At 38.6% G+C, this 16,486-nt stretch overlaps 1 protein-coding gene across 1 annotated transcript in view; it reads left to right on the top strand.

The window, feature by feature from the left end:
• Nucleotides 1-16,486, top strand: part of EML5 (EMAP like 5) — a 219,618-nt gene that overhangs the window by 66,647 nt on the left and 136,485 nt on the right. The window contains exons 9-11 of the mRNA XM_049769917.1: nucleotides 7,093-7,349; nucleotides 9,800-10,012; nucleotides 16,026-16,193. Of these exons, the coding sequence (XP_049625874.1) occupies nucleotides 7,093-7,349; nucleotides 9,800-10,012; nucleotides 16,026-16,193 (638 nt within the window). The remainder of the gene's footprint in view (nucleotides 1-7,092; nucleotides 7,350-9,799; nucleotides 10,013-16,025; nucleotides 16,194-16,486) is intronic.

The raw sequence follows: 16,486 nt of genomic DNA, 5'->3' as shown, positions 1-16,486 counted from the left end.
GTGCAGTATTCTAGGCGAAGCATTTATTTCATTGAGTTTTGTCACTATGTCCTACCACTGCCTTCTGGCCTTGAGTGTTTCTGGTGACAGGTCTGCAGTAAATCTCAAGGATGTTCCCTTAAATGTAATTTCTCTTTTCGATCTTGCTGCTTTCAGAATTCTGTCTCTATCTATGGGATTCGTCATTGTGACTAGGATGTGTCTTGGGGTGTTTTTTCTGGGGTCTCTTTTAGTTGGCACTCTTCGGGCATGCAGGATTTGATCACATGTATTCATTATCTCTGGTAGTTTCTCTTTAATGATGTTCTTGACTGTTGATTCTTCCCGGAGATTTTCTTCCTGAGTCTCTGGGACTCCAATGATTCTTAAGTTGTTTCTGTTGAGCTTATCATAGACTTCTATTTTCATCTGTTCCCATTCTTTGAGTAATTTTTCCATTGTTTGATCATTTGCTTTGAGGCTTTTTTCCAATTTCTTCTGCTGTATGTAATTGTTATGTATCTCATCTTCCAGTGTACTGATTCTATCCTCAGCTGCTGTTAACCTGTGGGAAATCTCAAACATGTTTTTCTTCAATTCATCTACTGAGTTTCTCAGACCTGTTATTTGATCTGAAATTTCCGTTTGGAGTTTTCTCATTTCTATCTTCATATTCTCCTGATTCTTTTTAGTTTTCTCTTCTATACTTTGTTTGAGTTCTTTGAACATGTTCCATATTGCAACTCTAAACTCCTTATCTGAGAGACTGACTAGGTGGTTGATCATGTTCAAGTCATCAGAGTTGCCATCTTCATTCTCTATGTCTGGCACTGGCCCATGTTGTTTCCCCATTGTCACACTAGTACTGCGTGTTTTTCTACGTGTTGTGATTGTATTCATTGGCTAAATGCTGTGCACCGTCGCGAAGGGGAGCGGAGCAACCGTGCTCCTCTGGCTTCTCCCTTTCTGGGCGTGTCGACTCACCTCCACGGAAGGCTCACAGGAACGCAGGCTGGCAGATGGGCCGCACCCAGGATGAAATCAGGCCAAAAATGCAGGACAGCAGAGTAGAGAGGCAGAACGGTGCTGGCATCTGAGATCCAGCGAAGTTCAGTGGCCAAAAAGAAAAATTTTTAAATTTAAATCTTGGGGGACCAGAGAGATAACATGGAGGTAGGGCATTTGCCTTGCAGAACGCTGGTTTGAATCCCGGCATCCCATATGGTCCCCCAAGCCTGCCAAGGGCTATTTCTGAGCATAGAGCCAGGAGTAACCCCTGAGCATTGCTGGGTGTGACCCCAAAAACCAAAACAAATAAATAAATTTAAATCTTGGCTATAAATTGGGATTCTGCTTTTTTATTGCTTAATGATATTGGGGTTTTTTTTAAATATATTTTTTATTTAAGTAACATGATCATATTTGGGTTACAGTCATAACCAGTACACCCCCCCCCCTTCACCAGTGCAAAATTACCCCCTCCTTCCCATCCCCTGCCTGTATTTGAGACAGGCATTCTACTACAGTAATTTTTTTTTAATTTTTTTATTTTTAATTATGAGAACAAGGATGCAAAGAAAGAGGACAAGGTAAAGTTACAGTGGAAGGACAATCAACCATAACATAATTCTTAGAAGTTCCCTTGCTGATATCTTAACTTTGAAATTTCAGCCAAAGAACATTAAGATAAATAAGACAGAATCCATGTACAATTACTTTGTCCCTCAAGTCCCCAGATTGTAACACATTATAATATTTCTTAACAGCATACAAGGCAATCTAAAGTCATAAAACTTACATAACTCCTTAAACATTACAGGCATAGTATTTTTTACATTTCCATATACATGCATATTAGCTTAAGTTAACCTCAAATTTTAAGTGGGTTCTTTTTAAGGATTAGAGTCAAAGGAGCACAGTAAAAATGGTGTTAGAGTGGCAATTGTTGTTTGCATAGGCCCACCAAAATATGAGGGACATGGAAAGAAATAACCTTGGCCTAAATACAAAGAGACCCGACCCCTGAAGTTTCCTGGCACAAGACCAACTTTCTAAGCTCCAGGCAAGCTAGATGGTCCAATCCAAGACATTGTCTGTAGTGCCAACACACTTTTATTTTTCACACAGTCTCTGTTGTTGGTATCATGTTTCTGTATTAAAGATCCTGGAATCTTCATATCCTACATTGAAGTCAGGATGTGGAGCGTCCTCTCGTTTCCCCTCACAATCAAAGGGCAATGCAGGGAGCTCTGTCCTGTAAGCAGGTCATTGTGGTTGTTAAGTCTTCTCAGTGTTAAGGAAGTCTCTTTTGAGCAGGTCGATGTCTGGGCAGTGTAGGGTCTTCTGTGGTAGAGGATTACTTCCAGGTGATGTTATAGACAAGCCTGGATGTTTCGTGGATGGCTTCCCTGGTTCAGGGGTGAATGGAAAATGCCCTTTCTTCTGAGGTCTGTGCCAGGTCAATGTTCAGGGTGTAAGGTCCCCTTGCACTACAAGATTTGTGTGTTCCAATCTCTATTAGATAGGATCTTATTTGTATGTATAGTATTTTCCCATTTTAATGTACCTATGCAAAAAAGGAGCAATGCCATGTGGTGTTATTGGCGCATATGGGTGCCATAGGAACAATTCCAACAATTCCCATGATATGATTCATTCATAAGCATTAAACTGGGGGACTCTTTCACCAAAATTTCTTGTTAAACAGCTCAAAAAGAGAAGATAAAAAGTGGTTAGAATCGTCATTGTATAAGACAACATTCAGCAAAAATTATAGTTGTCAGAGAAAAAACACAAAATATTCTAAAGAAATACGTGTCCATATTATGTGTCTTGAAACAGTTTGGGGTTGTTACACACAATGCATGGCTTTGGTCTGTGATTAGGATTGTACACTACTGAAGTTAAAAAGAGTAATGTAGGTTAGTGACATTTGGGGGGGTTAGAGAGTTAAGGAGTAAAAAAGAGCTTTGTAGGGGTGTGTGAAAGGGCAGAATAAAAAATGAACATTCTAGATATGCAAAACATACTCTCAATAAATGAAGTATGCTCGGGGGCTTTTGGATGCATAGGGAGGAATTTCTTACCCCCTCCCCCCAGGGCCCGATTAACCAGGCGTGGCCCTGAAGACCCACCTGGTGTGGGGGGATCTTGTTCCCCTGGACTAAGTGGTCAGCCCAGGGGGCCTATGGCTAGCTGTCTTGCCCAGAGCCCCCAACATACCAGTCAAACACCCCAGAAATCCTGGCATGCGGAGTGTTCTGAGCCCAGCCGAGCCTCTGTAGTTTTTGGATGCATAGGGAGGAATTTCTCACCCTCTCCCCCCAGGGCCCGATTAACCAGGCGTGGCCCTGAAGACCTGCCTGGTGTGGGGGGGGATCTTGTTCCCCTGGACTAAGTGGTCAGCCCAGGGGGCCTATGGCTAGCTGACCTGCCCAGAGCCCCCAACATACCAGTCAAAGGCACCAGAAATCCTGGCATGCGGAGTGTTCTGAGCCCAGCCGTGCCTCTGTAGTTTTTGGATGCATAGGGAGGAATTTCTCATCCCCAGTAATTTGTTTTTAAGTTCAGTAAGTTGTATTTTTTTCCTTAAAGGATAAGAGTAAAAAAATATAGTAAAGGTGTGATAGTGGCAATTGCCAATGTTTGCATAGGTCCAGCAAAATGGAGAAAATGGAAGAAAAATCATTGACCTGATTACAAAAAGGCCTCACCCCAGAAGTTTATTGGCATAACACAGACTCTGGGTTCCAGGCATACCAGTCTATCTAACCCCAGTCATTCTCAAGGTCCCGGTGAAACTTTTTCACACTTTAGCTATTGTTGGTATCAGACTCATATTTAAAGACTCTGGATTCGTGCATTTCTTTCATCGATGTCAGGCTGATGTGGAGCATCCTCTAGTTTCAGCATAATATGATATTGGTTTTTAAGTATTGACTCTTTGCCATTGAGTTTGTTGATAGGAAGTGGGTTTTTTTGTTGTTGTTGTGTTATGTTGTTGTTACATTTATTTTTAATGCTCACATCTCTTTTGTTGGGTAAGACAATTTGAAAAGTTTACTGAATTTGTTAAAGCTATTAATATATTATGTTGAATGTATAGGTAAAGTTAATTGAATTCAATTTTCTATAGTTCCACACACATTTACAAAGATAAGAATTTAGGAAAAAATTCTAATGTAATAAATTGTATGATCATTTGTTCAATCCAGAAATCTAATGATTTTTTCCTCTTTTAAATTCTGTGTAAAATTTGGGGCTGGATGGTGCCTGAGCAATAGTGCAGATAGTGCATGCTTGCATGCAGCTGATCCAGGATGGATACCCAGTGTCTCATATGGTCCCCCAAGTCAGGAGCGATTTCTTTTTTGGGAGCTGGTTGACAGTTAGCTTGAGTGAGGATAATAATCTGCTTCATAAGGAGAGAAGAGCTGAGGGTAAAAATGGTTACATGTGGGGTAATCAACAGTGGAGTGAGAGTAAAGGACTAGAAATGAGCCTGTAAGGAGATGAACCAATGGGAGAAGGGAATAATACAGCATAGACATTCTGTATATTATAAACATAGATGACCTCCTATGAAATCCTATTTAACAATCTATAATGTATAGTGCAAAGTGGATTAAACTATATGATATCCTATTAATCTTTATAAATCTTATGCATAACAGCTATTGCCCATGCACCATCCTCTGGTGCATAATGGGGAGGCCTGGGCAGGTGGCCAGGAGTAACCCTGGGGTCCAGGAAGAAGGAGAGAGAAGGCTGTGGGAATCAGCCAGAGGCCAATCTTCCCCTAAGCTTAGCCAAAAGCCTACAGCATGGAGCCATGCCTTTCCCCGTGTCGCCTAGTTTGGATCCTTAATTATGCTGGAAGCCGGAAGTTCACCAGTCCCCTCCCCCAATTCACCCCTTTGGTGCATGATGTGGGAGGCCTGGGGTCCCCCTTAAACTGCTCCCCAGCACCCACCTTGCTGGCACCCTGGGTAGGCAGCTAGGGGTAACCCTGGGGTATGGAAGAAAGGAGAGAGAAGGTTATGGGGGGCAGCTGGAGGCCACATCTTCCCCTAAGGTTGGCCAAAAAGCCTACAGCATGAAGCCATGATGCCGTTCTCCAGGTTGCCTGCTCCAGAAGCAATTTCTGAGCACATAGGTGGGAGTAACTCCTGAGCGTCACTGGGTGTGACCCAAAAACCAAAAAATAAATTGGGGCTAGAGGGATAGTACAGTGGATAGAGCACTTGTCTTGCACACCACACAAAGCTAGGTTTATCCCCAGTATCCACCTATGTCCACTAGGAAATGATTGCTGAGGCTGAGTGCAGAGCCAGAAGTAAGCTTTGAGCACTGCCAAGTGTGGCTCCAGTTTTTTATTGTGTAAATTGTATTTAATTACATTTAAAGAGCTAGAAGGACAGCTCAGTAGACTAGACTGCTTTTTATTCAGGAGGCTGGTTTTGAGCCCCATCACTGCATGGTCCTGTAAGCACCATCAAGAGCAACCCCCACGCACTGAGACAGAAGTAACACTAGGCACATCCAGGTGTGGCCCCAAGCCTGAATAAATTTAAATTCTTAGATGTAAAACACCTAAGAATTCTTAACATATAACACATTAAAAATAGTGAGTTTTAGGTGCCAGGAATGTAAAACAAATGTCTCACCTGAGTTTCCTGGGTTATCATCTCTGCCTCTACAAAGAAAAAAAGTGTTTGGGGAAAAATTTACACATTTACTTGCTCTTTGAAGCATTGTATGCAAGAGATCCCATAAATAAGAAATGAGAGATCTTATCTCATTAAGAGACCAGTATTTTAACAAGTTCAAGATTGTTGAGTGGATTATTATAATAGTTTTTTGAATATAAAGTACATTTGCTGTTTAGCTAAAAGAAATTCTGGCTCACAATATATTCTTAATCCTTCTAAATCTATCTGTTTATGTAAATCAGAAAGCAGATTTCATAAGTTTAGCCACACTAACATATACTCTTAAGGAGTGGTTTTATTATGGTTGGAGGAAAGAGCATTGATTCAAATCCTTAACACTGATTCTTAAATTAGGAGAGTATAAACTGATGAGTATAAATTGGGTAGAAATTAAACATAGGGTATACATTTATATACAGGGAAGAAACATAATTTCATAAAACATCTCTTTCCTTTGTTATTAAAAATGTTAAAAGAAACTAATATGAGAGCCAATTAAAATAGCAAGGATTTGGGGGGGGGGGGCTGGAGAGATAGTACAGTGGTAGGGCATTTGCCCTGCACATAGCTAACCCAGGATGGACAGTGGTTCTAATCCCGGCATACCATATGGTCCCCCGTGCCTGCCAGGGGCAATTTCTGAGCACAGGTCAGGAGTAACTCTTGAGTGATGCCTGGGTGTAACTCAAAAACCAAAAACCAAAAACCAAAATAAATAAATAAATAAATAAATAAATAAATAAAATAGCAAGAATTTAAAATTTAGTATATTGTAGTACAAATATATTCATGCACACAAATATGAATATTTTGTAGAGGGTTTACATCCACCAGTGGTCAGTGCCTAATGTGACTCTGCACTTAGGAATCACTTCTGGTGATGCTTAGGGACCATGCGGAATGCAGGGGAACCAACTAGTCAGCCACATGCAAGGCAAGTGCCTGCCCACTGTACTGTCACATCAGCCCCAGGAATATGCAACTTTGGCTTGTAGTGAGTGAGTTTTGATGTTAAATGTCAGCACCTCAGGGGCACTCATTATTTTATGAATAGCCAGTAAGGCTTCAGTGGAAGAGCTTGATAACAAACTTAAAGAAGTATGATTGATAGGATACGAGTTAAGAATGCAACTGATCCAGGTTTGAATCTTGGCACCAGCAGGAATTAACCCTGAGCACTGCTAAGTACAGCTTCAACCTCTCTTCCAAAAGTATGCTGAAAAATTGGGGGCAGTTAAACTTTATTAAAAATACTGGCTTTATCATTATTTTAGATTATGTCAGTGGCTAGTTTTTTTTTTTTTGTCTTTTTTGGCAGTGTCACTAAGATACCATATCAGTTTTGAAAAGTGAGTTAACTCTGTGGTAACTGTTTTCAATATCTTATTTTTTCTTTTCACAGAGACATGACAGAAGTTGTACATGTTAAAGATAGGAAAGAAGCAATTCATGAGTTAAAATATTCACCCGATGGAATTTACCTAGCTGTTGGATGCAATGACAGCACAGTTGATATTTATGGAGTTGCTCAGCGTTATAAAAAATGTGGGGAATGTATTGGGTCACTTAGTTTCATCACTCATTTAGACTGGTCCTCAGACAGTAGATATTTACAAACTAATGATGGAAATGGTAAAAGGCTTTTTTATAGAATGCCAGGTAAGTTTTTCTAATAAGTTATATATAATTTTTGGGATTATAGTGTTTAAATATTTTAGAACTTCACTAGAAACAGAGTGTTAGTTACATTTGATTATAAAAAAATTAAGTAAGGTTGAACTAATATTTCTATTAGTTGTGATGCATAGTTAAAATCCTATTAGGATTTTTCTGGAAGGTAAGGAGGATCTTCCAGGTAGTAGTTAGGGGACTTGAAGCCACTCTGGAAATTGCCAATAAGCTAGAGATTGTGGTGTTTGTTCTTGGTGTTTGCAGTGCTGAGGACATCCAGGACCACAGCCCAGCAGCTTATAAGGCTACATCCACACTGAAAACTATCATAACAATGTGAATGAAAGAGGGAAGTAGAAAGCCTGTCTCGAGTACAGGTGTGGGGTGTGGGGAGGAGGGAGATCTGGGAAATTGGTGGTGGGAATGTTGCACTGGTAAAGGGGGGGTGTTCTTTATATGACTGTAATCATACAACTATAATCATGTTTGTAATCACGGTGTTTAAATAAAGATAATTATAAAAAAAAAAGGCTACATCCAGTGATGCTCAGTGGACCATGTAGTACCAGGGATCAAACTGGGATCACCTGTGTGCTCTACTCCCCACTATTCTCCAGCACCAAAGTCCTGTTGTTTTTCATTAAAAATTTTTGCTTGATAACACAAAAGATAATTGAATTCTATGTCACATGAGTTCTATAAGATAAAATTCCAGTGGATGTCAGAATTTAAAATGCCATTTTTGTAGCAGGAACTAATGAACATAATTACAAATGTGTGAGTGTAAATTACAAGGTTTTTTTTTTCCCTATGGTTAACTTGGGAAAAAAATTCAAATAGTAAGATAGCTAACAAACTAAACTTGTAAATCAGGGTTTCAATAAAATATTTTGGGGCCGGAGAGCACAGCCATAGGGTGTTTGCATTGCATGTGGCCGTCCTGCGATGGACCCCGGTTTGATTCCCAGCATCCCACATGATCCCCTGAGCCTGCCAGGAGCTATTTCTGAGCACAGAGCCAAGAATAATCCCTGAACCAACGGGTGTAGCCCCAAACCAGCCCCCAAAATATGTATAAATATTTTAAAAGGGGTAATAAAAATGATCATCAAAATATGAGATCTCAGTAGTTTAGGTAGTTTAGGAAATTAATCTCAATGATCAATTTATTAGGTTTACTTAATTTGTTACTATTTTTCCAACAGCTTATTGAATAATCCTGCATAAATTAATATACTTTCCCAAGTTTTTATTAACATTTTGTTTATAATGAAGAGTGACTAACATCCTCACATCTAAGTAAATTCTTGGCTTTTCTTCATTGTTCTTTTCACTCTTCTTTTTCTCAGCTTCTTCCTTCTCCTTAAATACCCACTCGCTCCTCTTACAATGTTTACCTTTGCTTTTTTTGTGTGTATTTTGTTTTGTGGCTACACCCATCTGTGTTTAGGGTTCCCTCTTGGCTTTCCACTCAGGAATCTTTCTGAGCAGACTTTGGGGCTTTCTGTGGTGCTAGGGATCAAATCTGGGTCAATCACATACAAGGAAAGTGCTCCATCTACTTTATTATTACTCTGGCCCCTGTTTATCTTTTCTTATAACTTGTCTTATCACAATTGATTTGTAGCGTAATTGTTTTGTTTTGTTTTTGTTTTTGGGCCACACCCAGTGATGCTCAGGGGTTACTCCTGGCTATGAGCTCAAAAATCGCTCTTGACTTGGGGGACCATATGGGATGCCGGGGGATCAAACTGTGGTCCATCCTAGCCTAGTGCTGGCAAGGCAGACACCTTACCACTTCGTGTCATTGCTCTGGCCCCTATAGCATAATTTTAATAGGATTCAATTTTATTCTTTATAGGGGTGAACTTGCTAATTAAACTACATTGAGTTTAACTATGCATGTCTCTGAATCTCTTTTTTTTGTTTGTTAATTTGTTTTGGAGCCAACTCCAGCAGTGCTTGAGAGACTATATGCGATGCTAGAGACCAAACCCAGGTTGGCCACTTGCAAGACAAATGTCTGCCTCTGAAGCTGTGTTGTTTTAAAAATTCTGTTTCAATTTTCTCTTCTTTCCATACTCCTATTTATTTTTTTTTTACTTTTTATTTTTTATATTTTGATTTTTGGGTCACACCCAGAGGTGCTCAGGGATTACTCCTGGCTCTGCTCTCAGAAGTCACTCCTGGTAGGCTCAGGGGACTATATGGGATCCCAGGATTCGAACTGGAGTCTGTCCTGTGTTGGCTGCATGCACAGCAAATGCCTTACTGCTGTGCTATAGCTCTGGTCTCATACTCTTATTTTGTCTGTTTTCCTATGATTGGATGATGAGAAGATTTAAAATTTTTGAACTTTACCTTGTTACAGTATAATTTAATGTATTAGTAAACATCAAATGGTATCACTTGTTAAAGTAAGACTGATTTATTTTTAGGAGGAAAAGAAGTGACAAATAAAGAAGAAATTAAAGGCATTCATTGGGCTTCATGGACATGTGTCTCAGGCTTTGAAGTAAATGGAATTTGGCCCAAATATTCGGAAATCAATGATATAAATTCAGTGGATGGAAACCATGTTGGTCAAGTTTTAGTCACTGCAGATGACTATGGAATTGTTAAATTATTTCGATATCCTTGTTTAAGAAAAGGTACTTTTTTAACATATTATGTAAATCTTAATAACAAATTTTAAATTTTTACAGAAAATTATACATGAAACAATAGAGATTATATATTTATTATATTTATTATTTATTTGTACTGGTGATATTACTGAGATAGTTCAAATGTCATGGCACATGTCTAGCACGTATGCAGCCCTGGGTTCTATTCCAGTAACTTATTGCCCCCTAAACAGTGTCAGGTATAACTCTGTGTCTCAAGGAAAGGTTTGCTGGAAGTAGCCCCTAATGCATCTTTAAATAAAAAACAGACATCTGGGGCCAGAGTGATACATAGTGGGTAGAGCGTTTGCCTTGTACACTGCTGACCTGAGTTCAATCCTCAGCATCCCATATGGTCCCCTTGAACTTGCCAGGAGTAATCCTTAAACACTGCCAGCTGTTGCCCCCAAAACAAACAAACAGAAAAGGGGCATCTGAGGGCTAGAAAGTTAGCATAATGAGCTGAGTGCATGTGTTTAATGTGGAAGGACTGATTTGGTCTTTGGCATCACATATGGTCCCTTAACACTGACAGAAATAACCCCTAATAAAAGATGAAAGCAACTCCTAAGCATTGCCAGGTGTGACTTTCAAAACAACAGGAGCCAAAGAGATAGTAAAATGGGTAGGGCAGTTGCCTTGCATGCTGCCAACCTGGGTTCAATCCTCAGCAACTATATAGTCCCCCAAGCCCACCAGAAGTGAATCCTGGGTGCATAGCAAGGAATAATCCCTGAGCACTGCTGAGACTGACAGAGATCAAAAACAAGCCTAAAACAATAAAGGGACCAGAGAGAAGTTACTTGCCTTTCACATTAACGACCCAGATTTGACCACTGGGATCCTCTCATTCCCCAAGCTGCCAGGAGTGGTTTCTGAATACAAGAACCAGGAGTTAACTCCTGAGCTTCACCAGCTGTGGCCAAAACAAAACAAAACAAAACATCTCGTTGAGTTTTATGAAAATAAACGTAACTAATTTTTTTCTATTTCCCTAGTTAAGAATTTACCTTAACTATCTTCTTTTTTTGTTTGTTTTTTTGTTTTTTTTTTTTGTTTTTGGGTCACACCCGGCAGCTCAGGGGTTAGTTCTTGCTCCACACTCAGAAATCGCTCCTGGCAGGCTTGGGGGACCATATGGGATGCCGGATTCGAACCAATGACCTTCTGCATGAAAGGCAAACGCCTTACCTCCATGCTATCTCTCCGGCCCCATTAACTATCTTCTTACACTTGGTTTTGGTCATTACATTTTTATTATATAATGATTTTTGTCTTTATATATTACAAATGAATATATAATATAATAATATAATATATTATAAATAATAAAATATATAATATATAATGTATATAATATATAATAAAATATATAATATATAGTGTATATAATATATAATAAAATATATAATATATAATAATATATAATATAAAACTATGCTTTATCTTATTAGATAATTGTTTTTCTATTTCATGTCTTTAGAGTATACACAGTGGTAGCTATAGTTTTTATTTTTTTTTTTTTGGAAAATGACAATAATCAATATCAAACCAAATCAAGAATAAAAGATAGCAAATCATAAAGCATTATTGTATATTTTACTGGTTTTTTTTTTGGTTTGGGTGTTTGTTTGTTTTTGTTTTTTTTTTGGTATTGGGGATTAGACCATACCTGGTGGTGCTCAGGGCTTATTTCTAGCAGCTCTGGCCATATGGGTTTCCAAAGATTGAACCCAGCTCAACCACTTGGAAGGCAAATACCCTTCTCACTGTAATATACCTCCAGCCCCCTACTGCAATTTTTTTTTAAGAAATCAGCTCAAATTTTTTTCTATATTTTTGTTTTGCAGGTTAAAGTTTTTTTTTATTTCAATTTTTTATTGTGGCCTAAGTGAATTACAAATCTTACACAGTGATATTTAAGGTACACAGTGACAATAAATGAGGGCCTTTCCACCACCAGTGTTGTCCTCCCTTCATCCCTGTTCCCAAGCATATATCCCTTCTCTCCCTCCTTTATCCCCCAGAATGCTAGTGTAACTAAAAGCATATATGTTAACACTATTGTAAACCATTTTTTTTTGCAGTTCCAGATATTTTTACTAGTGGTTTCTTACAGGTTTAGAGTCAAAGGAGCACTGTAAAAACAATGTTAGAGTGGCAATTATCGTTTGCATGGGCCCACCAAAGTATGGGGGTCATGGAAAGGAAAAACTTTGGCCTAAGTACAAGGAGACCCTACCCCTGAAGTTTCCTGAAATAAGACCATTTCAAGGCTCCAGACAAACTAGTTTGTCCAATCCCGGTCATAGACTGTAGTGCCCATACAGTTATATTTTTCAGTCTCTGTTGTTGATATCATGTTTCTATATTGAAGATCCTGGAATCTGTATATCCTACATTGAAGTCAGGATGGTGCGGAGCGGCATCTAATTTTGACTCACAATTAAAGGGCAATGCAGAAAGCCCTGCCCAGTACGCAGGTCGTTGTTCTTGTTTAAATCTTCTCAGTGTTAAGGGAAGACTCTTTTTAGTAAATCGATGTCAGAGCAGCAGTAGGGTCTTCCTCCCTACTGCAAATTTTAAGAACAAATGTATACTTACTACTGAGGGAAAGCAAGCTTTTCCTGGGATTTAATTTTCAAATTTACTATTTCCTATAGTATGGAAGTTTGTATTAGGTGCAGTGAGGCTGTGTTGCCTATAGTGTCAATACCTATAGTAGATTTTATAGTGATTTTAACCTGCCTTGTTGATAAACTGACAGTCCAAAATGAAAATGCAGTTAGTAAAAAGTGATTATGGTAACAGTGAAAGGAGTTTAAATCAAATGTAATTTGTTGATATCCTACTTGATTACAGTTTTCTTAGAAGTTCAGGTTGAAGGAAGGAAGGAAGGAAGGAAGGAAGGAAGGAAGGAAGGAAGGAAGGAGGAGGGAGGGAGGGAGGGAGGGAGGGAGGGAGGGAGGAAGGAAGGAAGGAAGGAAGGAAGGAAGGAAGGAAGGAAGGAAGGAAGGAAGGAAGGAAGGAGGAAGGGAGGGAGGGAGGGAGGGAGGGAGGGAGGGAGGGAGGGAGGAAGGAAGGAAGGAAGGAAGGAAGGAAGGAAGGAAGGAAGGAAGGAAGGAAGGAAGGAAGGAAGGAAGGAAGGAAGGAAGGAAGGAAGGGAGGAAGGGAGGAAGAAGATAGATCCTTTTTTATTGCAGGGTAGTTTGATTCATATGTAAATTGCAAAGGATATTTTGGGTTGTTGTTCATATATTTTTTCACTTTTCCCCCTTTTTTTCTTGTTTTTGTTTTGGGGCCACAACTGGCTTTTCTCAAGATTTCAGCCTTGACTCTGCCCTGGACCGTATCTGGTAGTGCTCAGGTGTCTGACCATCTGGGTTGTCAGAGACAATCTGAACCCAGATTGTGCAAGACAAGTGCCTTACCTTCTGTATTATATCTTGGGCCCACTCTCTTTTCAGAAATTGTTATTAGAATTTTTATATCTAAGCACTGGTGACTGTGGATCACATTTAGATTATTGTAGGTAATTGAGAAAACCAGATTAGAATTAAAATGTAAGCTTTTGAATATTAAAGGTTACTGGAACTATCTTAAGGTGCTGTGTTTGCTGAATTTTTATACCTTTATTCTTAATATTAGTAGTATTACTGGAAATATTCTTTTAGATTGGGAATTTACATAGTATTTGATACATTGTTCAGCTGTACTATTGATTCACCTTAAGTATGACTTCTGAAGTGCAGCTTTTATAAAATATGAAAAGAACAAAAGTAATTTACAGGTTCATAATAATTAACACAAAATGGATTATGTCAGAGAAAAAGAGTTAAAATCTCCTTCATTTAATTCCCCCATATCCCAAATCAAACCATTACTCCTTATTTCCTTTTTATTACCATCTTTCTTTTTTGTTTTTAGTTTTGGGGGGGGTTGGGTCACACCCGGCAGCGCTCAGGGGTTACTCCTGGCTCTGTGCTCAGAAATCGCTCCTGGCAAGCTCGGGGGATGATATGGGATGCCAGGATTCAAACCACCTTCCTTCTGCATGAAAGGCCTTACCTCCATGCTATCTCTCCAGCCCCACCATCTTTCTTTCTAGGTGTGCCTGGTCTTGCTCTTAATATTTCTGAAGCAATCATTCTTTCCAGGAAATGGAACAGAGACTGTGGGAAAGGAGGGAAAGGTGAGAGCAAAGATGCTCTAATCTTAGGGCCACTGTCACTGTTAGTAATTGCCAAGATTATCCCTGTCCCATTGGCAAAAAAGATTTTACTTTGGTAAAAATAATATTTACATTCCAGAAGAAAAGTCCTTAGACTTAGAATAAAGCAAATAACCAGGCAATAAATTACATTTATAATATTTGGCATTGTTATGCTAGTATTCATCTATATTGTTGCCTGTAATGTTAATATATTTGCATTTATTGTAGTAAAGTAATTTGATATGAATATGTGATGTTTCATTGATGTAGTCTCTTGTCAATAGACTTTAGGTCATTTCCAGCCTTGTATTATATGCAGTTTCCTCAAATATGTATATACATACATTCATACATACATACATACATACATACATACATATGAGTGAAATTCCTGAGTCAGTTTCTAAGAAAATTCCAAATTGTGGGGCTAGAGTTAGTATAGCAAATAGAGTGCTTGCCTAGCACACAGCTGACCTGGATTTGATTGCTGATATGATCCCTGACATCCCATATGGTCCCCTAGCTCCTCCAGAAGTGATCCTTGATTACAGGATCAGGAGTAAGCTCTGAGGACTTCCAGGTATGCCCCTCTTCCCCCAACAAGAAAATGGTAAATTATTTCCATAATAGTTCTTTAAACTACTTTGTCATTCTACAAACTATTGGTCCACCTTCTCTTTAGCACTTATTAATTTTTGTAAATATTTGTTGTGTAAAGAGTGGTGTTCATTTACATTTATCTGACTATTAATTAAGTTGACCATCTTTTCTAGTATCTTTTGGTCTTCTATATTTCCCTTTCTGTCAAGCACAGGTTCCTATCCTTTTCCTACCTTGTTATTTTTTTTTGGGGGGGGGCATACCCAGCAGTTTTGTATGTGTATGTAATTTTTAAAAATAATCTACTTAAGGGCAGGAGCAGTGGCACAAGTGGTAGGGCTTTAGCCTTGCACTCTAGCCTAGGATGGACCGCAGTTCAATCCCCCAGAGTCCCATATGGTCCCCCAAGCCAGGTGCAATTTCTGAGCGCATAGTCAGGAGTAACCCCTGAATATCACTGGGTGTGGCCCATAAAGCAAACAAAAAAATCTGTTGAGGTTAAGTCATATAGCAAAATTTGTCATTTTAGCTGAATAGTTCATTTGAAATTGGTATATTCAATGTGTTTTACAAGAGGTTGTACAAGATACACAGTATTGTATAGTTTTGCAGTGATGTGTCTATTTAGATTCAAGATGTTTTCTTTACTCCAAAGTGGGACCTTACATATTAACCTGTTTCCTTTCATCCCCCTCTTCACTGTGGGTGGCACCCGCCAATTTTTATTCTGTCTCTATATTTAATTATCCTGAAAATTTTATATAAATTGTATGCTATTATTTATAACTTTTTGTGTATTTGTATTGTTTCTTCTATGTAGCACAATTTTTTGGAAATTCATTTATATCCTAGTATATATCAGCAGTTCATTCCTTTCCATAACTGAAAATATTTCTTTTTTTGTATGATATAGTCTCCCCCTCATCATTTACATCAGGGTAAATTTGAGCCCTCTAGTTCTTAACAACTATTTATTGTGAATCAATAGAACAAAGATTTATATCTCTTGATATTACCTCATTTACTTATTTAATACATTTTAATTAGTCTCCTTCACCTATTTAAGATATTAGGAAGAGTGAGTATGCGTTGACTCTGAAAACTTGAAGCAATCCAGAAAGTTGTTTAAAGCAGTCTTTTTATGTGTTTCATTTCTTATTGATAGTTGTATATATTTTGTTATAGGAGCCAAGTTTAAAAAATATATTGGCCATTCAGCTCATGTAACTAATGTCAGATGGTCACATGATCGTCAGTGGGTTATTTCTATTGGTGGAGCAGATCACTCTGTCTTTCAGTGGAAATTTATTCCAGAAAGAAAACTGAAAGATTCTCTTCACATAGCGCCCCAAGGTGAGTAGTAAACAATGCACAGACAGTTTCTCTGTCTAAAAATAGAATAATTTTACTGTCCATGTACCATTTATTCTCATTAGTTACTATTCTTGGACATTTTAAGTTCACAGAGTATGGCTACTATTCATAGACACTTAAAGTATGTTTAGAGTCATATATTTTAGGATAGAGAAATAAAGAGTACTAGGGGCAGGAGAAATAATAAAGCTGATAGGGTGCTTGCCTTGCATACAATCAAGTTGGGTTCCATCCTGGAGCCCTGTCAGGAATTACCCCTTAGTGCAAAAGTA

The sequence above is a fragment of the Suncus etruscus genome, chromosome 3, assembly GCF_024139225.1.
Source record: "Suncus etruscus isolate mSunEtr1 chromosome 3, mSunEtr1.pri.cur, whole genome shotgun sequence".
NCBI classification, from domain to species: Eukaryota; Metazoa; Chordata; class Mammalia; order Eulipotyphla; family Soricidae; genus Suncus; species Suncus etruscus.
The sequence above is the reverse complement of the archived record's forward strand: the minus strand, read 5'-3'. Positions and strand labels throughout refer to the sequence as shown.